The sequence below is a fragment of the Lytechinus pictus genome, chromosome 3 (genome assembly GCF_037042905.1).
Source record: "Lytechinus pictus isolate F3 Inbred chromosome 3, Lp3.0, whole genome shotgun sequence".
Lineage (NCBI taxonomy): Eukaryota > Metazoa > Echinodermata > Echinoidea > Temnopleuroida > Toxopneustidae > Lytechinus > Lytechinus pictus.
The window spans coordinates 12,874,240-12,901,825 of NC_087247.1; the positions used below are offsets into that span (position 1 = coordinate 12,874,240).

Consider the following 27,586-nt stretch of genomic DNA (forward strand, 5'->3'; position numbering starts at 1 on the left):
GTAGTAATTATTCAGTTGCATACACATCTTTTTCAGGATAAAAAGAACAAGACCACAATCAGTTCAAAGTTTAGGAAAAAATACATAAAATTTCCCAAAAAAATTAGCTCGCGCTTCGCGCTCGGATCATACAAATAAGGATTATGATATTATATATTAATTTATAAGAATAAAGCTAAGAAGTGACTAATGAGGACTATCCCTTCAAAGAAACAAACAAAAATCATCTTCGAGCTGCCGATCGAGGAAAATATGGCTGAAACAAATTTCTGCCCCCCCCCCCCCTATTGGCGAAGGCTGGATCCGCCCCTGTGTCCCCCCTACCTTTTGGGAGAGATTTCCGCCCCTGCAATTGCACACATAACACATCCACACTTGTAACCACACTGTAACTAATTTTCACATAACCCGTTGAATATTCTACATAAAAAAGAGATTTTATTAATATTTCACATGTCAATTTTATACAAACATATCTCTTTTGCTTCACAATAAAACCTTCATACATTTATACAGGTAACAAACTGAATGACAATGACTTATTCAGTCTTGAACACGTGCCTATAACGACTAATGAGCTTAACATATTAAAAGAATTAAAATATAGCTCTTAATGAAACATTCATAAATTTATACACATTATAAATATATGCAACTTAAATAATGAGTCAAGTGCAAGTTTTGTTTCAACAGAAACAATTTCCAATAGAAAATGAAAGCAACCTTTCTGAAAGTTGAAATAAGATATTTCATCAATAACACGAATAAATGTCGCGATGATGCCAATGATGCACCATGGCTCAATTGGGTTGTGTCAGTAAGTTTGTGATGTTTGGATCTAACCTCTATCTAGGCATACTTTTTTTTTTGGGGGGGGGGGCACACTTAGAATCGCACCTTTTCATTTTTCAAAACAACTTTTAATTCATTTGTACCAAGTTTTTAGCCATCAAATGTGATTATAAATATTCAAACGAATTATATATATATATTTACTTTGGTAGGACATCAAGGAGAAGGGGTGCACGAACTGAATGCACATAATGTTAGCATATTCATGGACCTACTAGGTCCATGGCATAATCAACGAAAAACAGGCAGTGGCGTAATGAGCCCCCCCCCCCCCCAATTTTTTGGGGGGGACATGACAAATGGGGAAACATTTCTAGAAAACAAATTATGTTGACCCTTTTCAATACAAAAATCTTATTTTATGATAGACTTTAACATACAATATGCAGAAAATATCATCATTATTGTTCGGGGGGGGGGCATGCAAGACCCCCCCCCCCCTCTTTACGCCAGTGCTTAAGGGTTAGGCACTGGAGTTCTTGGCGTGGTAGCAGTCGCTGGGGCAGTAGTGGTTGTTGTTATTGGGGTATCTTCGTCTTCCTGCGAACTTGATTCCTCACTGCTTGAGGAGTCATCACGTCTTTGGCGATTGCCTACAGAAGAACAATATTGATAATGTTGATAATGACTATGATGATATTAAATGGTGATATGATGGCGATGATGATAACAATGATTATAATGGTGATAATGATGATGATGATGAAGATAATGATGATGATGACGGTGATGATGATGATAATGGTGATGATGATAATGATGATGATGATAATGATGAAGATAATGGTGATATGATGGTGATAATGATGATGGTGATGATGATGATGATAATGATGATGAGGATGATGATGAGGATGATGAAGATAATGGTGATATGATGGTGATAATGATGACGATGATAACAATGATGATAATGGTGATTATTATGATGATGATGGAGATGATGATGATGACATTGATGATGATGATCATCATCATCATTATGATAATACTGCATGTAGCGTAACGAGGCAAACAATTTTGAGGGGCCAGACATGCTTTGACGTATACGGGACAACTATTTGAGCGATCGAAGAGCAAGAATACTTTGATTTTTTTTTCGTACAAGACTATAATTTTTGTTACACATTTTGGCATAATACAGAGAAAAAATAATCCCTTTTCTTTTTCTTCTCCCTTTTTCTTGGGAAGCGCCCATCTGTACGCAAGTGTAATGCTGATGATGACAGCAGTATTATAGTATAGTACATTTTGACATAATACTGAGAAAAATACCATATTTAACCCTTTTCTTTTCTTTTTCTTGGTCTTGAGAAAAAACACTGTAATCAAAATCCTCATTATTGATGTATGACTTCAAACGGAGTGAATTTATTCCCAAATTTCCTATATATTGATCTGAATTTAGCTGTGAGGGCATTAATCACAAGTTATTCTCTTTCAACGTGTCATATTCATTTGTTCTCATTATCATTATTGTAATTTTCCTGATTTTTATACTACAATCTTTGTCATACATGTCATAATAGGCCTACCTCTAGAACGGGGGCATTTCTCCAATGTCGAAGTTTCCGTAGTGATCGTGTCGCAAGCGATGTCGAGAATAACACAGGCAGACGAGGCTTCCAAACCACCTTCCAGGCAAATGAAATCGACGATGCCAGAGAGCGAACGTCGGCCCCAGTTCCGGGGGCTGAGGCCATTGACGAACTCGTCTGAGCACGAAGATCGGTCGTCTACCGAAGAGGCGTTGTAATTTTCACAAATTCCCGATCTCTGTAAGAAAGCTTCGATTCGTTTCTTACTACCGTGATGTCTGCCATGGGGATGTGCTGGAGAAATGAAAGTTATTGAAAAACAAAGTGATCGGTAAAAAGTCAAGCTTTATCTTAAAATGATACTTTCGATACAATCATACATTATTTTAAATGCTATTTAGATCCTATTAAAAGGATATTATTCCCAACAAATATGATTCTTACATCTTTTATTGGTTGAAAAAAAAGTAGAGCGTATTTTATCAAAATGACATACAAAATTTCATGGGTATGAATTTACCATGATTACTACAGGTCTATAGAGGAATAAAATAACACCCGATTTGTTATTTAAAGGAAACATTCATGCTTGTTGGCTAAAATTGTGATATCGATATAGATTTAAAACACACATATATATACAAACCACCTTTTTCATAGGTAAATCATTTTTGGCGATATTAATCCCAACAAATATGCTTTTTGCATCTTTTATTGGTTGAAAAGAAAAAGTAGAGCGTATTTTTATCCAAATGACATACAGAATTCCATTCTCCCCGAGGGACTATTGAAAGAGTGAACAAGCAATCTTCTTACCTTCTAATTCAAGTGCCATGAGGCAAAGCAGGATGAAACCTGTCATCACTGTGTGTTGCTTCATCTATATTGAAAGAAGAAAACAACAATAAATCAATTTGGAGGTTTGCTTCGAGATTGATTCTTCTGATTCTCTTTTTCTATCACTTATAAGCTCGTGTAAGCTACATGGATCATCAATAATAATAACAAAAATATTACTTAAACGAATAAACAAATGAATAAAAAAATAAATACAAAATGAGAAAAGTGAAATTATATAAACAAATTAGTTAATCATTGTGTTTTTCAACATGATAAATATACGCATATTTCTATGAATATTCTTGGAGATTTGATCTTGCTCCATGCCAGTCTCGTAGGTAGTTTCACTAGGCCTATATTGCATTTTATCTGACTAATGCGTGGATTATAGAAAATTATTCAAATTTACACCCCTCACAACTTTTATCGGCACTCACGATCAGTACATCACGGTTGTATCTTAGATCGAAATTGAAGAAATAATAATTGAATGTAAATAAATTAATTAATTAATTAACAAATAAATGAATAAATAAATAAATAAATAAATAAACAAATAGACAAATAAATAACAAATGAATAAATAAGTAAATAAAAAAATGAATAAATAAATGAATATATAAATAAATATACATAATTATACTAGCAAAGTGGGATGCACCGAAGGTCTGTTGACAATACTCGAGCATTTCACAGATTGAGACCAACTCCTGAAAAAAAACATATCAAGATGCCTTTTTATACTCACATTGAATGTTTGTACAGGTTGTTGACGATGGCAGAATAGTGAGTATTCGCGATTTTAGGAGCTTTGGAAATACTTGGACAATGAGGATGATAGCGATAACAGGAGAGTTCGTACTTTATCGCGACTCCAGGAACTTTGAAAGTAATTGGACAATTCACAGGTTTATATATACATGCGTATCTAATTAACTACCAAGTGTCGATGACCTAATTTTGTTTATAGTTGTAATGTCATCCGATAATATCTCATTTCCTTTAGCGTGTTCATCAAATTGATTAGGGTCTACAGGAAAGAGGCCGTGCCAGGTGTTAGTCACGGCATTCCACAAGAAAAATAAAACAATAGGCCGACTAAACAACAATACCAAAACAAGATAACATTGAGTTACTAGGGGCGGTCACGTCATTTCTTAGATAGGGCCTTCATATTTTTCATCATGATATTTATGATCATAAAAATATTCACGTCCATTGATTAGCATTGCATGAGTTTTCATTAATTCTATTTATTTGAATATACATAATGTGAACCCAATTTTATTCATTAAATTTATTAATTTATCTATCTATGTATATTTTGCCTATATATCTACAAAAAAATTATCTATCTATCTATCTATTTTTCTATCCATCCATTCATTCATCCATATATATATATATATATATATATATATATATATTCTACTTATATATTTTTTCTACCTATCTATTTTATCCATCCATCCACTTATCTATCTATTTATTTATCTATTCATCCATAAATCCATACACTTATCTATCTATCTTTATATCTATAATCTAGACATTCGAAATATCATATTTCATGAATACTTAATAATTCACCCCAACGACAGCCCATGATTGGAAAGGTAACTGAGCAGAGGCGTCGATCCTGGGGGGCAGGGGGGCGATCGCCCCACCAATGAAATATTGGGGGGCAAACATATCGTTTTGCCCCCCCCCCCAATAATTCCGCATGTGCAAAAAATAAAATAAGATTGTAATGTTACAAAGAAATCAGCAAACGAGATTGAGATACACAACTTGTTCTTTGTCTAAAAATCGTGCTCAAAATGTCCGCTTTTCAGATTGGAATATAAAAAATTTTCAGCTCGCACTTCGCGCTCGCATCATTTCTGTAGCAAAACCTATACTTTTCATGATCAAATAGGTGAATATAATGTCCCGTTTTCAGTTCTAAACCTCAAAAGAACTCCCACTTCGATTTGCAATAATCTTTTGTTGGAAATATATCTTGCTCTTTATTAAAAACGTCCATTAAACTCAAATTTTTTCAGATCGAAATATCAACATTTTCAGCTCGCGCTTCGCGCTCGCATCTATTGTTTTTTAGATACCAATCTTAATCATTGGTACCAAAAATGCTTAGAATATCAAGCTTTTAGGTCAGAATATAAAGAAATTTCAGCTCGCGCTTCGCGCTCGCATTAATTTGTTGGTGGGATATGGGTCTCTATCTCATGAGTCATATATATATAGGCATATGTGTGTGAGTGTGAAAGTTTGTTTGTTTTGTGTGATCGAGCGCCTTTGGAAAGTTGATTCATGATTTTGCCCCCCCCCCCAATCTGAAAAATGGATCGACGCCCCTGTAACTGAGATGTGAGCATCTTTCAAATCAACTAATGTAAATCCTTATACAAGAAGCCTGGGGGCCCGTTTTATTAAACTTGTGACAGCAAATTCGAAATTATGGGTCAAAGCTACTTAAAGGAGAATGAAACTCTTGGAGCAAGTTAGCTTTTGTGAAAGCAGAAAAATAAAAGAGTAAGATCAACAAAAGTTTGAGTAAAATAGGACTAGCAATAGAAGAGTTATGAGCATTTGAATGTCGAGATCACTAATGCTATGGAGATCCTCCTATTGGCAATGCGACCAAGATCTATGATGTCACAGATGAACAACTCTCCCCTTTTGGACACTGAAAATATATCCCAAAACATCTCTTTTTGCTCATTCTAATCATATGACAAACGATTCATCATTGATATAATGTTGTGAAACCTCTGTACTTGTCCTCTCGTAAAGAGAACACCTCACCTTGTGATAGACTCTATAAAAGTGAGAATATAAGTGAAAATAAGTACTAAAGTAATGAGGGAGTTGTACGTGTGTGACATCACAGATCTTGGTTGCATTGCCAATGGGAGGATCTACATGGCATTAGTGATCTCAATATTCAAATGCTCATAACTTTCTTATTATTCATTCAATCTTCCTCAAACTTTCAACAATATGTTTCTTTGATTTTTCTCTTTGATATGGATTCAGCTGGTTTCAAGGGTTTCATTCTCCTTTAAATCATTCGATTGGATTGTCTGAGAGTAGCAAATTGTGCATAGCTTATTAAATGACAAGTGTTTATGAAACGGAACCCTCATAATTTTGATATTATTGCCCGTATGTCGCTCGCCTTGTAGAGAGCAAGTGACCATGACATCACATACAAATAGTGACGCCACATTTCCGTGAATATGACGACGTACCTGTGACAAATCGATTCGTTGTTAAAGGAGAATGAAACTCTTGGAGCAAGTTAGCTTTTGTGAAAGCAGAAAAATCAAAGAATAAGATCAACAAAACTTTGAGTAAAATAGGACTAGCAATAAAAGAGTTATGAGCATTTGAATGTCGAGATCACTAATGCTATGGAGATCCTCCCATTGGCAATGCGACCAAGATCTGTGATGTCACACACGTACAACTCTCCCATTTGGACACTGAAAATATACCCCAAAACATCTCTTTTTGCTCATTCTAATCATATGACAAACGATTCATCAATGATATAATGTTGTGAAACCTCTGTACTTGTCATCTCATAAAGAGAACACCTCACCTTGTGATAGACTCTATAAAAGTGAGAATTTAAGTGAAATAAGTACTAAAGTAATGAGGGAGTTGTACGTGTGTGATATCACAGATCTTAGTCGCATTGCCGTTGGGAGGATCTACATGGCACTAGTGATCTCAATATTCGAATGCTCATAACTTTCTTATTATTCATTCAATCTTCCTCAAACTTTCAACAATATGTTTCTTTGATTTTTCTCTTTGATATGGATTCAGCTGGTTTCAAGGGTTTCATTCTCCTTTAAGGATTTGGTTTTAAGGATTACACAGTATACCGTGTACGACCTTGGCACGAGACCGACTTTGATGTTGGAATAGCAAGAATCATTCATCATATGGGGCCCTTTCAAAGTTTCTTGCACGCGGTGCCGAGCTTCGACCATGTTTGTTTTGTTTTGTTATATAATTGTTTTGTTTTTTTGACTTCCCGCCACATATCAGTCATCTCCTGTGTGCCTGTTTCATCAGTCTGTTTGTTAAGAGACCTTGACGTTAATGTATGAAAACACGATGAAATACGATACCATAGACCTAAAATAATGATAACAATAATAAACATAATGATGATAATAATAAATGATGATATTCAATAAAAAATTATGTCACTAGTAATAACATTAGTGATGATAATTGTAATGATAACAATAATATGGAGGTATCGCAGTGTAGTGATAAACCATTACTTGACCCTTAAACCAAGGGTCGAGGGTTCGAATCCCACCAGGCGCCAATGTCCTTTGGCAAGGCACTTATCCACATTTGGAATCTCTGCCTAGGTGTGAAATGGGTACCCGGTAGGATGTGAACGTCATGGTAATTAGATTGGCATGTGTGCACTGATAAACGATTGCATAGCCAGGCTACTCCCCAGGGAGTGGAGATGGTGCACTTATGCGTAGAACAATGATGGATCGTATGACCGGGAAATAATAATTTACATGTCAAGCGCTTAGAAACACAAAGAATGAAACGCTAAATAAATGTAACTATTATCACCATTATTATTACTATTATTATTAGTATAAATGCTATTATATCTTTTCTTGTTCTACTACTACCACTTGTACTTTTACAACTTCCATTACTACTGCTACTACTACTACTACTACTACTACTACTACTACTACTACTACTACTACTACTTCTACTACTACTACTATACTACTACTACTACTATTACTACTACTACTACTACTACTACTACTACTACTACTACTACTACTACTACTACTACTACTACTACTACCTACTACTACTACTACTACTACTACTACTACTACTACTACTGCTACTACTACTGCTACTACTACTACTATATACTACTACCACTAATACTACTACTACATAGGCGGATCCAGGGGGCCCGAGGGGCCCGGGCCGCGAAATTATTTTTCCCACCGAGTTCTGGACCAACATATGAATATTCATGACTTGCGTCTTCGGATTAAGAGTACGCATGCGCGTGGACTATGCCTCGACCAGTGATGGTCGTAAGCATTCACGTTCAGTTGCTCAGAATGAATATTAGCATCGTCAAATTACCGGTACTCTTACATAGTTACATATGCCTTATATATATCCAATTCTTAAACACTTTTCAAACTAGCTGCCATTAATGGCAAGACATGTGCTAGGCTAGGGCTCGCTTAGGCTAGCGCATTAACTTTACCTCAAATCTGGACCTGTCTATAATGCCTAGTACTAATCAGTGTTGTAGTGCCTTGGCCTTGAACATTCAAGCCTTGGCCTTGGCCTTGAGGATTTTGAGCCTTGAAATTTCAAGGCATTTTCAAGGCATTTTCAAGGCATTTTCAAGGCATTTTCAAGGCATTTTGTATTATGTACTTTCATTTGTTTTATAAGTAATTATAAATGTTTCAGTTGTTTTTTTTATATTTAATGACACTATAATGGTCAATACTACCAGTCACCAGTAACATTAGCAGCAGCAGCAGTAGTAAGTGTACTAGCAGTGTCATCGATTGTAATTGTCACCATTATCAAGAATTTTCAAACAAAGAATACATCAGTTATGAAAATTAGCATTATGTATTGGTAATGTGTTGTAATCATGACTAATGATGATAATGACAGTAAATAATAATGATCAAGATCAAGATAATAGTGCTTTGATGACAAGAATAAATTTGACATCTGACTGCAATTTTGACAACAATTTTCGTACTTTAAACATAGCTAACTCTAAAGCACGATAACAAGGTTGATTTCTATTCCATTCGGATTTTCCTTGTATTATTTTCTTTGGCCAACAAGAATGTTTTAAGTCTTCATGATATTCTGAAAAGATTTGGTAAACTTGAACACAGTCTTCAATTTTGTCATATCCAAATGGGTTATGTCAATGGCATGATGAGCCAGAAACTTTGAGGGGCCAAGCATGGCATATAGAGCAAAATTTCTGTCAAAAAAAAGAAGAAAGCGATTGAAGCGAGCGAGTGAACAAAATTTGTCCCCCTCTTTCTATAGGAAAAGCTAACTTCGCGATAGATTGTTTAAAAAATAATATCACATTTACTCCATCTTTTCCTTTCCCTTCCCCCCTTATCTAAGTGTATTCTTAGTGGTGGAACTTCTTCTTCTCTCTATCTCTTTTCTAAATTGTATATTTGTTTTGGGTCATATTGACAAAACAAAGGGGGAAAATGTTTACTTCTTTTTAATCATATATCGTTCAACAGTGAATTTAATTTCTCTACAGTTTCAAGGAAATAAACAACGTATTTGTTTTTGTGTCAATATGGTTTCAAGAAATAATGATTAATGAAAAATAGTAATTGAATAATTAATTATTATTAATATTATCAACAAGTATTAATGATGGCAAGACATGTCCTAGGCCGCATACATTCGTAATTCCGAAGCTTCGTTATTCCGAAGGTTCGGATATTCCGAAGGTTCGTTATTCCGAAGGTTCGTATTTCCGAAGGTTCGTAATTCCGAAGGTTCGTTAGTCCGAAAAAGAAATGAGGTTCGTAATTCCGAAGGTTCCTTAGTCCGAAAACGAAGTGAGGTTCGTAATTCCGAAGGTTCGTTAATCCGAAAACGAAATGAGATTCGTAATTCCGAATGTTTGTTAGTCCGAAAACGAAATGATTAACGAACCTTATTTCGTTTTCGGACTAACAAACCTTCGGAACAACGAACCTTATTTCGTTTTCGGATTAACGAACCTTCGGTACATCGAACCTTATTTCGTTTTCGGATTATCGAACCTTCGGAATAACGCCACAAATGTTCGGATTAACGAACCCTTTTACGTTTTCGGATTAACGAACATCGAGGTAAAGGCAATTTTCGTGTTTCGGAATTACGAACCTTCGGAATAAAGAACCTTCGGAATTACGAAGTGTAACCGTGCTAGGCTAGGGCTAGCTTAGGCTAACGCATTAACTTTACCTCAAATCTGGACCTGTATAATGCCTAATACTAATAGTAATAGCCGACTAATGCCATGGTTTAAAACTTCGAACCAAATTCCGAACTTTACGTTTGATTTTATTTAACATGGTTTAATATTTCTAGTCCATATACAGAACCAGTCCTAGATCTAAAAAATATCTTAGTTCTAGTCTAGTCTCTAGATCTAGACTCTGATCTACGCTGTATCAGCATGGAACAACTAGTGTACCAAGGGGGGGGGGGGCGCAGACTGCCCCCTGACAATTTACAACTGATCCAGGGGACGTGCCCTCCCCCCTTTGAGAAGCCAAATCAATAATTTGTAATGTCAAAATGCAACAAAAAAAAGACTTATGTCCCCTCTTTTGAACGTGAAGATCTTTTTTTTTTGCTTGTCAATTTTTTTTCAGCTAAGAAATCCTTAATTTGGGGGGGAAAACGGGGATCAAGATCACTGACGTTAGTTTGTGCCTGACGTTATAATACGTTCCATGCAATGCAGTGGCGTAGCTAGGATTTTTTTATGGGGGGGGCACTGGGGGGTCCTTGCTTTTTCGGGGGGGGGGGGGGGCCACCGGCCATTTTTTCCGGTGTGTGTGTATGTGTCACGAGGGCGGATCGGACTTTCGCCAATAGGGGACGGGGCCCGAAATTATTTCACCTATGTTTTCCCCGATCAGTCACTTCTTAGTTTTATTCTTATAAAACAACATAAACATGAAATAATCTCATAGGCCTTATAAAAAGTGTGAGCGCAAAGCGCGAGCTCAAAAATTTGTGATATTCCAACCTGAAAACTGGACACTCTAAACATTTTTTTTTTGTGAACGGGAAGAGAACGAGTACAATAATTGATGCGAGTGCAGGAAGCCAGCCAAAAATTTGTGATATTCCAACCATTAAGCAACATTCTATACATTTTTGTAACCATGAGCAAGATTAGTACTGTACTAAACAATAATTGATGCAAGCACGATTCAAAATCTGTGATTTTCGAACCTAAAATGTATTATGTTTTATTATTAAAGAAGGTATATTTCTTTTTTAAAAAGGGCATATTTCATTTGGAAATAAAAATCCTACAGGGATTTTTTTTTGGGGGGGGGGGGGGCTAGAGAGCACAAAACGCAAGTTAAAATTTTAAAATGCTTAAACTGAAAATGAGTCATTTTTAGGACTCTTGTCAGCTTTCATTTTTTTTTCTTCTTACAACCACTTTTAAATTTCAATTCTCATTTCTTGTATCTTCTACACTTATTTTACCTTAAAAAAACAGAATAAAGAATACTAACAAAATAAAGTTATATTCAAAAGGATATAAAGTAAACAGGGCGCACCCCATACCCTTAGTTGGGAGAGGGTAAATCTTAATTATTTCTTTAAACAGTTAATCAATCATTAATTATTAATACTTGTTGATAATATTAATAATAATTAATTATTCAATTACTTTTTTTTTATTAATCATTATTTCTTGAAACCATATTGACACAAAAACAAATACGTTGTTTATTTCCTTGAAACTGTAGAGAAATGAAATTCACTGTTGAACGATATATGATTAAAAAGAAGTAAACATTTTCCCCCTTTAATTGTTTTGTCAATCTGACCCAAAACAAATATACAATTTAGAAAAGAGATAGAGAGAAGAAGAAGTTCCACCACTAAGAATACACTTAGATAAGGGGGAAGGGAAATGAAAAGATAGAGTAAATGTGATATTATTTTTTAAACAATCTATCGCAAAATTAGCTTTTCCTATAGAAAGAGGGGGACAAATTTTGTTCACTCGCTCGCTTCAATCGCTTTCTTCTTTTTTTTTGACACAAATTTTGCTCTATATGCCATACTTGGCCCCTCAAAGTTTCTGGCTCATCATGCCATTGACATAACCCATTTGGATATGACAAAATTGAAGACTGTGTTCAAGTTTACCAAATCTTTTCATTCTTGTTGGCCAAAGAAAATAATACAAGGAAAATCCTAATGGAATAGAAATCAACCTTGTTATCGTGCGTTAGAGTTAGCTATGTTTAAAGTATGAATATTGTTGTCAAAATTGCAGTCAGATGTCAAATTTATTCTTGTCATCAAAGCACTATTATCTTGATCTTGATCATTATTATTTACTGTCATTAACATCACTAGTCATGATTACAACACATTACCAATACATAATGCTATTTTTCATAACTGATGTATTCTTTGTTTGAAAATTCTTGATAATGGTGACAATTACAATTGATGACACTGCTAGTACACATACTACTGCTGCTGCTGATGTTACTGGTGACTGGTAGTATTGACCATTAGTGTCATTAAATATAAAAAAAAACAACTGAAACATTTATAATTACTTATAAAACAAATGAAAGTACATAATACAAAATGCCTTGAAAATGCCTTGAAAATGCCTTGAAAATGCCTTGAAAATGCCTTGAAATTTCAAGGCTCAAAATCCTCAAGGCCAAGGCCAAGGCTTGAATGTTCAAGGCCAAGGCACTACAACACTGATTAGTACTAGGTATTAGACAGGTCCAGATTTGAGGTAAAGTTAATGCGCTAGCCTAAGCGAGCCCTAGCCTAGCACATGTCTTGCCATTAATGGCAGCTAGTTTGAAAAGTGTTTAAGAATTGGATATATATAAGGCATATGTAACTATGTAAGAGTACCGGTAATTTGACGATGCTAATATTCATTCTGAGCAACTGAACGTGAATGCTTACGACCATCACTGGTCGAGGCATAGTCCACGCGCATGCGTACTCTTAATCCGAAGACGCAAGTCATGAATATTCATATGTTGGTCCAGAACTCGGTGGGAAAAATAATTTCGCGCCCGGGCCCCCCTACTGGCGGAGCAAAAAAGGGAAAAAAGGGGAAAAAGGAAGAGAGGAGAAAAAAAGAAGAGGAGCAAGACGAATGAATAAAAAAGATTGAAATGAGGGGAAGACTTGGAAAATAAAAATAATCTTTCATGTCACTATATAAAATTTTCGCTCGCGCTTCGCGCTCGCATTGCCTGTTAGGTGGTTTAAATAACTTGTTCAATATAGAGCTAAAATATCTAGTTTGGAAGTCAATATACAAAATACAAAACATATTTCACCTCGGAAATCGAACTTTCATTATTTTGCGTGATTTACAAATTGATTTTTATAAAGTTCTCTGTAAAAATGTAAGTTCTATGGTCTGAATATTAACATTTTCTGCTCGCTTGCAAATTTTGATTTATCAGGTACTTATTATTTTCGTGTATTCCATACAGTTTTCAAAATATCCCTTTTCAGGCCTGATTGTCAACACGTATCAGCTAGCGCTGTACGATCGCATTTTGATTGGCGAGTTATATATGTGTCAAATATTGATTACACAACAAACAATTTATCAAAATTTCGGATCGCGATTTGCACTCGCATGAATTCCGCGCCCTCATTATGCATTTATAAGTAAGATATCAATTTAATAATTAAATTGTCCTTTTTGTTTCATCTCGCGCTTAATTAGCAAGAGGAATAGAAAGATAGTCATCATTTTCATATGATAACATGTTCTAAGGATATCCCGGTCCTAGTATGTCAAAACTCAAAGTAATAATAATTAAACATATCAGCTTTTTATTAAGTGCGATCCATATCCACCTCACAATTTTCCTACAAATTGCTTGAAATATAGAGCTGAAATTGGCACTTTTATTTAGATCGAAATATCAAATATTTTAAGCTCGCGCTTTGATTTTAATGATAAAAGATGTGTTTAGAATGCCTAGATTCTAGGATTAAATCTGAAACTTGCGCGCGCGCGCTATTAATGTAGAAAGATCCCCTATTACTCATCCTCTTCATGCTTTACAAAAAATGAATAGCGTGTCCCGTTTTTAAGTCTAAAACTCGATTTTTTTTCGCTCGCGCTTCGCGCTCGCATCAATTGTTTAGTTTTATAGACATAATGTTCACGATTACAAATATTGATAAAAATTTTCATTCTTTTATGTAATAATATAAATAATAATAATGGTCTTTATTGGTACATCAAAAAACATTCGTTGCAGCCAAAGGCTGAATTGCAAATGCTAGTACAAGGTAAAAAATATGACATATAAATTGACAAAAAACGCAAATATACAAACAAGGTATATATTATATATGGATAAAAACAAATAAATAAATAAAACAGCCAGTCAATATACACAATAAAGAGTGACCTCCATTCGACCTTGCAAAAGTAGCAAGAAACATAAATGAGTGGCGATATGGAATTAGGTTGATAAAAAATTGACGTACGTGTGGAACGGAAAAAGTAAGAACAGGGAAAAAGAAATGCGTAACAATTGGCATAGTCATTGAATAGCATTGTAGATTATTGGGTTATAAAGAGAACGATAAATCGGTGTAATTGAACAAAAAGGCGGTTAACAAGGTCGAATGGAGCACTGAAACATATAGATTGTTGGACATGCATCGAAGTTTTAACAAAAGTACAAATCCGCCCCAGCAAAAAGTCGACCCGAACGAATAGATAACCGAAATAAGCATATAGCACTCTATATTTTACATTCTAGCCGATCCACCTCTATTCATTCAAATCAACCTACAGTCGGGGCAGACTTGGCTTACAAGAGAAAAGGGATAGGGAGAATGGAGAAACAGAAAATTGGAGGAAAGAAGAAATAAAGATATGAGAGAGGAAGAGAAAGCAAAGATAGATGCAATGCCAACAATATCAAATATTACATATTACGAGTACATGCTATTAAAAAAATGAAAACGTTAAAAATGTAAGAGACAAAATTGCAACTCTTCTATCCTGTTATACGTCACTGTAATTGCACTACACATGATTGCACTACAAGATTGCACTTAATGTAGAAATGTCAAAAATTTTCAGCTCTCCCTTCGCGTTCGCATTATTTGATTGTTGAAATATTAACGTCTCCATGGCTAAGTGCAAGTAGTCCTCACAGGTATATAGGGCCAACCTTTTCGATCAGTTCAAAACGTAGGCCTATATAAAAATTTCTTGCTCGCGTTTTGCGCTCGCATTATTAATGTAAGGAAGATCCCCAATTACTCATCCTTTTCATGATTTCCAAACATGAATAGAGTGTCTCGTTTCTAGGTCTAAATCTCGAAATTTTCCGCACGCGCTTCGCGCTCGCATCAATTATTAGGTTAAATATCTATTCTGTTTAAGTCACAAAAAGCGCTTAAAATTTCCATTCTTTAGGTAAAAATGTAAAAAAAAAATCAGCTCGCGCCTGGCGCTCGCATTATTTGATTGTTGAAATACGTAACGTCTTCATGGCTAACTGCAAGCAGTAGGTAAGGATACCTTTCCGATCAGTTCAAAACGTGTATCAAGAATTTCTGCTCGCGCATCGTGTTCGTAGTAATTATTTAGTTGCATACACATCTTTTTCAGGATATCAAACATTGCCTAGAATGTTCAAATTTTAGGAAAAAATACATAAAATTTCAACAACAACAAAATTGCTCGCGCTTCGCGCTTGCATTATATAAATAAGGATTATGATATTACATATTTATGTTGATTTATAAGAATAAAGCTAAGAAGTAACTATTAGGACTACCCCTTCAAAGAAACAAAAATCATGTTCGAGCGGCCGATCGGGGAAAATATTACTTAAAAAAAAAAAATCCGCCCCCCCCCCCTATTGGCGAAGGCTGGATCCGCCCCTGTACTATTACTACTACTACGATGGCGACGACTTGTTACAATATGAACAAGAATAATAAGTAATTCAACTCTCAAGTCTGTCAGAAATGACTCATGGCGCTCCACAATTTTTATAATAGAAGAGTTTTAACTTTATCTTGAAATCGAGTTTGCATAAACAATAAAGCATTATTTTATAATATTTATAGCGCCACCTAAACTAGAACTTCAGATGACTTCGTGCAAATGAACCATGCCGTTGTACTACCTGTTGCATCATCTGGTATATCTCCACGCACTCTTAATTGTGTATATAATCTATATTTACTCGTTTATACATTCTTCATGATTAGTTTATTTGTGTAGGCCTACTTGTCGATTTGATTATTCGCTTAATTGTATTTCTTTCTCAAAAATGTAAAGGCCTTCAAAATGGGCCCCACAGTGCGGCACCGAGATCCATCTTTAATGCGCATGCCATGACATGCATAAATATGTGAAATGAGGTGAGTGATACATGGGTTCGTCTATCTTTGTTTGTTTGCTTTTATTTCTGCATTCAAATAATACAATATCAATGTAAACAAACAATATAGTCATGATACAAAATAAAAAATATAGTCATGATACATAATAAATACACAAAAGAATGATGTGAACATAATCTTAACTTATTAATAATAAGGATAATAATAATACTTAATGAACGCAGGAGACCGCCATCGTGAGCGGTTAAGCTTGAAATAGATGACGATGGATAAAGATAAAATCCAAATTATTACTGAGCTCGTACTTGACAAAGGAGTTGAGAACTTGAAATTAAAGTTTAGTTCTTATGTGACCAGGGAATTCCTTGATGCAACCGACTTGCCCCCAAATTACATCTCATCCTCTTTCACTACGTGTCAATGATAACGATAACAATAATTATGCAACATTTATTTAGCGCTTTACACAATGTTTCTAAACACTGCCTACTGTTAACCCGGCTTTAGCATGGCTATTCTTATCGAGCGCTCGAGCATTCAAGGAATTACTTCCTATCGGGTACCAATTTGATACACCTGGGTTGAGAGAGGCAACTGTAGATAAACGCACAGCCAAAGGACGCAATATCCACTGAGCCACACAACACCTCACAAAGGTGGAAAATGGAAAATCAAATGAAAAATAAAAACACTTAATCGTTTTAATCGTAGTCATTTTATTCATCTGAACATCACCATAATACACAATAGAAAGAATTGTGCTTGAATTAAACATTTGAAACATATCACTTTCCTTTAACACAAAGCATTTGATTATCATTAATAATGATACAGTCAACACCCATAATAGATTTTCCCAGTTTTCAGATCTTATTTTCGTCTGGATGTTTATTGGTATCATGTTACCACGCGACCGTCGCCATTCTCTGAATCTTATAGGACCAAACTTATGTCTCTTTCAATCTCATTGGAAGATATATGTGGTCATGGTGGTGGGAAGATGAAGAACGGAAATGGTCATTGAAAGATAGCAAAATAGTACTTCCAGATCATCTTGTTTTGGGAGAAAATGAGAAAAAGCCAATGAAAAACAACGTCTTCAATATTAATGAGTGACTGCTTTTTTAAACAATTTCTAAAAACAAAGGGAGAAAGTGTCCAAAGAAGAGGGGGCCGTTTCCAACGAGAATTGATTAGTAGGCCTACTCCTTCAATATCTTTAAGTTGATTCAGCCTCTGCAATGGATGTTCCCCACCTCTACAAACCAGAGGAATAGAGACCGGAGAATCCGCCATCGCCAAGCATTTACATGTGTATGCTGCTGCTTTAGGTGGATTCATCCTTGGCAATTGGTGTGCGCTGGAGAAGCCTCATGGAAACCAACGTGTGAACGCACAATTGACAAGGTGATCCGACCACGTTCCACATTCTAAGCACGTCCGGTAGCCATACCCGGCTTCAGGTGAGAAGTCAGGAGCGCAGGTGTACTGGACCGAGTTGGAATACTGGAGGCCGCTCAGGGTACGTGTTGCAGGTTCGACCTCACCAGGGTCAGGGCATGTGGAGTTAACTGAAGTAGGAGAACGAAATAATGAGAAACGAAATGAACGTGATGAAAGGAGCACTGATGTAAATTTATTGTGTGTGTGTGTGTGAGTGAAATACGTGAGTGATATTGTTAATACAACCCGAGTGAGATACAAGATCACGTGGCTTATGAAAAATGAACGACAAGAACCACATATTATATGAGGCTCTGCTTTGAGAGAGACCAACATATTTGTTTCTTCCATTGTTTTAAAGAATACGCAATAACGAAGTCCACGGACATACGATATAATGCTTAATTGCAAGTAAATGTTATGCGTACAACACATGCCCGTATTCGGCTCATATGGGCTAATGCCTCGTCAATTTTCCAAAGGCTACTTGCAATAGGCCGATAAAGTTCTCAAATATACCTGCTGATGATGGAATGATCATTGTGATCTCCTTGCAGGCATTTGTAGTAGTACCGGAAGAAGACCGAAATGAAGGAATGTCAACGGCTGAATTGTCGCAGAGGGCGGGCTGCGTCGTACTGCCAACTTGTATTCTTTGTGTGGTGCATGCTGCTTGGAGAAACACGAAACTTCCGTGTTTAAATGAGAAACACGTTTCGGCATTTTGATCGGTTATCCTGGAGCTCATGAATCCATGGTTTTCACCCACTAGACTGTGCAAAACAAAGTAAGATTTAAGTAAGATTAAAGTAGATTGAAAATACCTCAATTTGATGATGTTGCACAAACTATTAAAACAAAACATATCGACACTAGCTGTAGTTTCACCTTATTCAACGTAAGATCTTAAAGAAAACTAAGCAGACAGCAAGGAGAAAGCCCAACATTCGGTTTCATGAAATATAACAGAAATGGACAAAAGCCGACTTGAAAAAAAATTAACAGCTCTTACTTTTACTACCATCGTACCGAAGTTCTACCTAAAATAATTAAGTGAGAAAATGAGACTTTTAGTTTTAATCAAAACATGAGAAGAAGGAACCTTGTGTGAAAAATGATAGAGTTTGTTCTTGAATGGCTACTGTAGCCTTCCACGGAAAATATTTGAACCTTGAATCTAATGATTGCTTTTTAAATCGCACATATAGTTACTGCCAAGAAGATACCTTATCCTGATAGCCGGTAAAGGATTTACACACGCTTCATCTAGGCAAGTCTTGACCTTGACACAACTAGGTAGAACCTGTGGTCTTCCTGCAGCCCACCAGGTGAAGTCATGGAAGTGCGTTGGTTGGTAAGTCCAGACGAGCTTGTTACTGTCGGGATCCACCCCTATCACCCCCGCTCCGTCGTTCCTCCACACACCTGCAAATGGAGCCGGATGAAATGAGGACAAAATGGACCTTATGCATTGACGCCACCACGCAGCCTCCTTAGAGACTAAAGCCATTGCCTTACATGCGTTGGTAATCTGCAGCTGGTGCATCTCTGACAACTCCGTCTACCCGTACTCCTATATCCTCTGAGGGATGCGAGGGCGCTATGATATAATGACGTCGCTTGCATAAGGTCCATACTTCTTTGTAACACTGTTATCACTTGGGGGAGTAGGGAGAATGTTTCTGACATAAAAACATTCTTATCTGAGTCTGTAAGATTGCGACATGTGCTTACTCGTATCTAAGAGTACTAAATTGATATAAAGATTATCATAATAATGAAAAAAAAGAACACTAAAGAGAAAAGGGGTGTAACCAGAGAGTAGTGTTGTTTCTTCGGGAACGGTAACACAATATCATATGTCTTAGCATTCTTTGACAACATGTCAACTCAGTCTGTTCTTACCGTGGCTAGTATCGAAGAACCAAGCATCCAGGGAATCTCCCACCGATAGATCCTGAGGTAGGTTAAAGATCGGCATGGTCAGAGTGACTGGACGTGTGATTATTGGGACCTTGCCCGTGTCCTGACGAGATATCCGAAGGTCCATCATACTCACTACCTCAAGAGAGACGAGGTCGTGTTCTACGGGCAGAAAATGTAATGAAAAGGTTTAAGTCGAGGGATTGGGAACTGAATGTTCGACGATAAGCCTGCAACATAAGATCCTGTTAGCCGGAACTTATATGTTACAGGCACAAACCCGGGGGGTGCACATAGAGTTCAAGTGCCCTCCCCTTTTACCAAATGTGTACACAAAGAATGCCATATACATGAAGTGCGTTGTATCCTTGCTCTTGTGCTCTGCATTTTAGAAGTGGCAATGAAATTTGAATAGTCAAGACCTTTACAATAAGCTTGTTACTTTCTTACTTGATATCCCATCACTGTTCCGCCTCCCAAACTCTTCAAGAGGAGCTGTAACAAAGAGTAGGTGAAATTATCATATCTTAGGCGGCGAATGATTGTGTATAATAATAAGAATCAAACAAAGAGGTCTGTTACAGAAAAAAATGCCATCAAATGCTTCCTTATTTTCATCCAAGTATATGCGCGAGTTACGATTTTATTTACCTTTCTAATTCGTAAAAAAAAAAATCTGTAGGCCTGTACCAATTACATAGATACAACTTCTTAATTCAGAATTTTCCCCTGGCGAATTATAACTTATGACGGCATATCTTTCCGAAGCTCAATCAACATGATCGAATCTAGTTCATTTGCATTGAGAGGCGGCGCTAGTATAATTTCATTGGGGGTACAAAATTAATGTGAAGTCACAATTTCTTCTCAATTGAATTGTATGGTAGGTCTATTACAGAGCTACACGTGCAACAGGGTTGTCTTTTTTTAGGAGGGGGGGGGGGGTAAAATATCTCAAATTTCCAAGATATTACGTGAAAAATGATTAATTCATGGACTTTTTAAAGTCAATCGACGTCCCTGACAGCCTATGTGTACATTTATTTTCCTCACCTTCTACATGTTAATTCACGCCAATATTACGCTTGGTATTAAATCAGATTCAATGAATCTTATAATACTTTAAAAAAAAATGACCTTACCTCTGGGGACCTCGGCGATTAATTCTGGGGCGTATTGCAAATCTTTAGGATTGGTTATGTTGACCTCATAAAATTCAATCTCCACCAATGACCTTTCGGGAACTGCTAGTCCACCTGATACCGCCGAAAGAAAAATGATAAGTAACCTGCATGTGCCAATTTACCGTTAAGTTGCTAAATCTTCATCTTAGATCAATTTTTTTCCGGAAAAATATATTTCGAGATGGACAAGGTTCCATTTTCAGCAGAAATATTCCCTCTTTTCATAGTGGGAGGTAATATACCTTATCAAATTCTGACGAAAAGAAATTTGCATTAATACAATGCGGTGCTTCTTAATACAAATAGTTTGAACTTACAAAGAGTTTATATTCTTATCTGATTGGAATCAATTTGATTCAGAATCTGGTCGTGCAATATAACATTATTACCACACTGTTAAACTTCATTATTCTAACTGTGTGATGTACACATTCACATAGTTTACTTTCCTGTAATACATATATGTACGCATATGAGAATAAGTCTAATATACTTCCTTTCCAAGGGGGATCCACAATTTACAAGCTTTGCTTTTTAGTGGATCCCCCTCATTTCCATTTATGCTCTATATTATACTGTTTTTTCTGTTTTTTTTACGAAGTAAGAATGCCCTTCTGTAAAATTGTACTTGATTTGTATTACTTTATATTACTTTGTATTATGTTTTGAATGGAAATGAAATAATGAATTGAAATGTGAACACACTCTGGCATACTATATTCTTTCGAGCAGGATAGAAGTAACTAAAAAAAACAAAAAAAATTATTCAACTCCAAAAATATTTTTTCGTACAACTACAATATGATTGAGCCCCCTGATTGGAACTAATACACATGAACTTTATTAAAAACGTAAAAATACAGTAAAATGCTTTTTAAAGATTATACAACACTATTTGAACTTTACAGTAGTTGTATAATAATTCAAACAACCATGCTTAATTTATTAGAGATTAAACATTAAAGTTTGTTGTTTTAAGATTATACACACGTATTTAGAATTGTTAAAAACTACTTAAAATAAATTTAGGTTGTGTAACGGATTTAAACAGCGTTTTTACTATGTACTTTAATGGTTTACTTCTTCACGATTTCTAAAATTTTCATGGAAAGCTGACTATTTCTTACGAACTGGAAATGCCACTCGGTACATCGGCGCGCCGTTCCCTCTTCCAAACTCAAAGGTGTTTGATGTGGTACTTCGCCAGAGAAATATATTGAATTCATCCGACACGGCCAAGGTGAGGGTCACAACATTATCTGAATGAAATAAGAACAGCAGTTGGGAGGGGGGGGGGGTTAAAGATACATCATATTGGAAAGGGGTGAAACTTTGATTGTTGCCCCAATTCTGCTTTTCCGGGCTGCTAATGTTTGTGTGCAACCTGATATTGCAACAGGAAGTTGGTAGGTAACTCTCTGACATATACATTACACTGCCAAAAAAACGGTGTTGATTTAACACCAGCCAGATATATATTCATGTCCACACCAAAGAAGTGTTAAACAACACCAGTTTGGTTTTGGTAAAACACCAGATAATGATGTGTTTATACAACACCCATTAAAACAGCATCGGTTTGATTCCAAACTGTTGTTGTTTCAATCTTTACGTTTAACGTTCAACACCAGAGTTTTTGCAGTGTACATGAATATAAAACATGGAAACCTCTCACTTACATCAAAATCTCAGGAATTAAAATACACCTTGACTAGTTCTTTCTTGTTTTATTTAATGAAAGCTTCAAGTCAATTTATTCAATTTGTTATCAATGATGGCATATAAAAATAAAACATTGTGGGATCAAAGTTTTTTTTGTCATTTTATCTCGACCTTCTTCTTTTTCTTTATCTTTCAAGTAGATCATGATCATGGTGGCCTATATTGACTAACATCAATACCACGTACTCTGGTTCAAGTTTGCCTTGATTGTGATGGAATTACTCAGGAGTTCATTTCGAGTTGCAACAATGAGAACAGTCTGATTGTGCGGCACTGTCAACACTACCACACCATCGGGTCCGGTTACGGCCGAGTCTATGCGAGTCGTGCCGAAATCTGCCGAAGGGTCGGCGATGAATGCCGAAATCACTGTGCCATTTGCTACCAGGTCAATTGTTGAATAAGAAAGGTAGGTTGCGATTACGGTGAGGTTTACAGTTGGAGGAACCTTTCCATCTTTTAATGAGATGAAAAAGGTGAAAACATGACAAATTATATCAAATGATCAATTTGTTATATTCTTCATTTTATTGTGAAGAATAACTCAAAACTACATACATTAGAAAAACTCAATTCGAATAACGAGTCCATCAACAAGGTTATTTTGTCATTGGATCAGTTTACTTTTTACCTTTTATCTCAATTTCCGTGACAGGTATTCCGATAATATTCTTTAATGATGAATATTGATAAATTAACGATTTACTGTTTTTGTGTGGGTGTGTGTGCTAAAACTCTGATCTTCAAATTGTCATAAATCATTTCTTATCGATGTTAAAACACGTTTATTTAACATTGGGAGAACATGAAAAAGCGAAATATTCCCCTAATCATTGTTGAATTGAATAAAGCAATAAGCACTTCTTAGTGACATGCTGAGTTCAAAATGCATTTCCCATCCCCTTAAACATGGTAGTAAATGAGGACCCCTCGGTAGACCGGCAGCATCATGATTGATGCTCCCGAGTAGAGCCACCCTCCCTTTTTCATTTGCAAATTTCACATGTTATATGTATTTGTTCACGGAAGTAAATTAAATTCAATGTACTTCAATCGTGTCAATTAAAGACCATAACCATGGTAACGAATAGAAGCATTTCGCATGATTTCACGAGAGGTGTAAATGTTGGTGTTGGTGTTGGAGCCCTTTAGGTTTAGAAAGACCATATACTGGTAGATCAACACCAAGTGACTTGTCGCTGGAATGGGCTGCGAGCCCGCGGGAAGGGTCCCGGAGACTTGTCCACCCTTTAATTACGAATTTTGAACAGCACCCTATGTATGGGGGATGCGAGACCTCGTCCCCCCCCCCTCATAAAGGGATTTTTAAAAAGTCTCACACGATCGCCGCACTTGATGTTTGTGTTCGATTAGTGCTAACATCAACACACGCTTCGAAGCCATATGCCTACATGAAACCGCATTTTCTTAACTTCGTAATTACTTTTATTTTTGCCATTAGTCCTTGCCCCAACACCACCAGAGGATCTTGCTCCAGACAACTTTGATGCCGGTTGAGCAGACTCTGTCCCTTCAGTGTTGACGTCATCGCACTGGAGACGAGAGATGCATGGAATATCACCCCTGGACCGAGCATTCATGGCAGTTGAAACTGAACAGTGGTATATCCAGACAATAAATGAATATAATTATCTCAAGTATTGCTGTATCGATTTTGTATTATTATTTTGATTTCTATTCTTTTGGCAACTTGTTAACACTTGGTAAGATCATGAAGATGAAAAATACAAAATAGTTGACTAAATTCTCTGTGATGACAATGTATAGACCCTACTAATTAAATTGACTTGAATCATTTACGGAGTTAATTTGAATTCACTATTTACCAATTAAATCGCAGATAGTGCCATCGCCAGTAAAACCTGCATTGCATGTACATTGATAGCTTCCGATTGTGTTGACACACGTTGCGTTCTGGTCACAGGCGAAAGACCCCGCATCACATTCGTTGATATCTATTAAGTTGGTTTAATCGGAAGAAAAAAAAAGAAAGAAAGGGATCATATTCATTTCAATAAATCTATTCAAAAGGACAACATGATTAAATTCTTCAGAATAGATAATAGAGTGAATGAATAAATGATTATTTTTCACACCAAATACATACAAAAAAAGAGTTAGTATGGAAGATGGGATATTATAGGGTATTGCTTTTCACCCAATGAAGAATCATGCACCATATATCCCACGGGGGTATTAAAGGAGAATGAAACCCTTGAAACCAGCTGTATCCATATCAAAGAGAAAAATCAAAGAAACATATTGTTGAAAGTTTGAGGAAGATTGAATGAATGATAAGAAAGTTATGAGCATTTGAATATTGAGATCACTAATGCCATGTAGATCCTCCAATTGGCAATGCGACCAAGATCTGTGATGTCACACACGTACAACTCCCTCATTACTTTAGTACTTATTTCACTTATATTCTCACTTTTATAGAGTCTATCACAAGGTGAGGTGTTCTCTTTATATATGGGAGGACAATTACAGAGGTTTCACAACATTATAACATTGATGAATCGTTTGTCATATGATTAGAATGAGCAAAAAGAGATGTTTTGGGGTATATTTTCAGTGTCCAAAAGGGGAGAGTTGTTCATCTGTGACATCATAGATCTTGGTCGTATTGCCAAATGGAGGATCTCCATAGCATTAGTGATCTCGACATTCAAATGCTCATAACTCTTCTATTGCTAGTCCTATTTTACTCAAACTTTTGTTGATCTTATTCTTCGATTTTTCTGCTTTCACAAAAGCTAACTTGCTCCAAGGGTTTCATTCTCCTTTAAGTAATATAATTCGTAGTGGGGGTGTTGTGGGAAAGACGAAAACAATATAAACGGGATCTTTTTATTTTTTCCCTTACTATTTAGGAAGATTATCGCAATAAAAAGTTCAACTGCAAAGGGATAACTTCTCAAATGGTTCCGTGACATTTGCTCCGGCGACGATTGCTCCGATGGAAAACCTGCACATTAACCTAGACATCAAACCTTACCTTCAAAACTAATTTAACCCTAACCCTAATCTTTATTCTGAACCAAATACTCTATTACAATGCTTATTCTAAGACTATGACCTCTGAAATATTATGAGTGGAGCATATGTCGTGTCACCTCTCAAATGCCCTCACATTGTGTTTAAGCAAATTAACCCCCCCCCCCCCCGCCCTCTGAAATTTTATTATTCTTACCAATTTTTTAATCGCTTTTTCGAGCATGATGTAAAAACGGAAAAAACCAAACGAACCTGTGCAGTTTATCCCGTCTCCTTGGTAACCCTGATTGCAACTACATTGGTAAGAACCAGGAATGTTGATACAGGCCGCCAATGAGTGACAGTTGGAGGTACCAGTATTGCACTCGTTGATATCTAGTATGGAACAATTGAAATGACATTCGAGAAATAAAACAGAGGCTTCCCTCAAGGTTACATGTTCGAACCTTTCTTACCTTTTTTTTCTTTTAAACGTATGCTAATGCAGCTGCATGTATGATGATCATTTTGAATTAGATTTTCATCACATTGACAGATCTTTCATTGATTGACCATATTCATAAAATGTCTTCATGATCAACATCAGTCTTTTTGAGGGGGGGGGGGTGTTTAATTTTTGTGATGGAAGGAATACAAAGGCCTATTAAATTAATTTTACTGCCGATATCTTATTAGTTTGAAGATTTAAAAGAATATCCTTCCCCGGATCCTTCCTAAAAAAATAATGTATTGAAAAACGACTCTCTATATGTAATAATCGCGATAAATTCTGATTTTGTATATGATTTTCAGTGCATATCGAGAGATAAGCCATCTTGGGTGTCGGCAAATTGCACAGGCCTAGGCATAGTTCATAGTTGCTTGTGTGTCCTGCATTCTCAGCTGAGATCAGATGCTGTTGATGGCCAGGGTCTCGGTTGTGAGGCGGGATTGCCCTTCTCTTACCATGCTTAGGTAACGATATAAGGGCAGTCTCTCAGTCGCGTGCGACCTCCACTGGTGAGGACAGATCTCTGTCGCGTGCGACCTCACATGACATCAAGCCTGACCCCAACTCTGGACATATATGTTTCTGTTTTGCGCAAGTCCTCTCGTCGAGTCCCTGGCGGCTGCTTCCCGAGCGAAGCGAGGGATATCCTAATTCGCGAATTAGGCCTGGTCCGCTGCGCTCTGCTTCGATATAAGCCTATATATCCCTCGCTTTAAGCTCCTTGCGAGAACAGACACTCGGTCGATCGCGTGCAGCTAGCTCCGGGCTGAACCTAAGCCGAGGACAAATGCTGTTTTTGGAGGGCACAAACTAGCTCAAGGATGCTTTACTCAGTACACAGTAACATGTTCAAATGGAAAGCAAATTTATCTTATTTTCATTTTGCTGCCATGCATTTTACACGTGAGATCATTTAGATGCATCCAGCGACAATCGGTTTATATCGATTCAAATCGGGTTAAATGAGGAGAAATCGCAGATTCGTACAAGCTTGCATTGAATTGTGATTTTGTAATTTCCAACCCATATTAATTCGTTACAATAAATTATATTTAATTATGTTTGATTGTGAGCCCATAATATCCGGGCATTCCCTGCACTTCCTCTCCTTCTCCTTCACTCCTCTCCCACACACACTCTTTCTCTAATTTCATAAACCGAATTATGCGGCTAATAGCAGCATAATTTGGTCGTAAAATCAGAGGAAGACCAGAGTTATCCGCATTATTTTGATGCTGCAATTATCCGCATAATAGCGGCATCAGGACCAGATTTTGACTTTATGAACGCATTTCAAAGTAATGCGGATAATTGCCATGGTGCGGTCACAAGGTCACCCTTTTCCAACACAACCGCATCGGAGGGGG

At 36.4% G+C, this 27,586-nt stretch overlaps 2 protein-coding genes across 2 annotated transcripts; both read right to left on the reverse strand.

The window, feature by feature from the left end:
- Nucleotides 1-416: 416 nt before the first annotated feature.
- On the reverse strand, nt 417-4,121 carry LOC129256533 (uncharacterized). The gene is made up of 4 exons (XM_064097843.1): nt 3,979-4,121; nt 3,207-3,270; nt 2,388-2,684; nt 417-1,445 (listed from the first exon to the last, which is right to left on the reverse strand). Exons 2-4 carry the CDS (start codon nt 3,268-3,270, stop codon nt 1,309-1,311), a joined length of 498 nt encoding a protein of 165 aa, XP_063953913.1. The 5' UTR covers nt 3,979-4,121; the 3' UTR covers nt 417-1,308.
- A 12,380-nt stretch (nt 4,122-16,501) lies between these two features.
- On the reverse strand, nt 16,502-26,101 carry LOC129255886 (uncharacterized). The gene is made up of 11 exons (XM_064097844.1): nt 25,982-26,101; nt 24,556-24,684; nt 24,153-24,320; nt 22,895-23,164; nt 22,114-22,245; nt 20,945-21,058; nt 20,253-20,297; nt 19,785-19,964; nt 19,106-19,304; nt 18,399-18,652; nt 16,502-18,007 (listed from the first exon to the last, which is right to left on the reverse strand). Exons 3-11 carry the CDS (start codon nt 24,307-24,309, stop codon nt 17,808-17,810), a joined length of 1,551 nt encoding a protein of 516 aa, XP_063953914.1. The 5' UTR covers nt 24,310-24,320; nt 24,556-24,684; nt 25,982-26,101; the 3' UTR covers nt 16,502-17,807.
- Nucleotides 26,102-27,586: the final 1,485 nt, after the last annotated feature.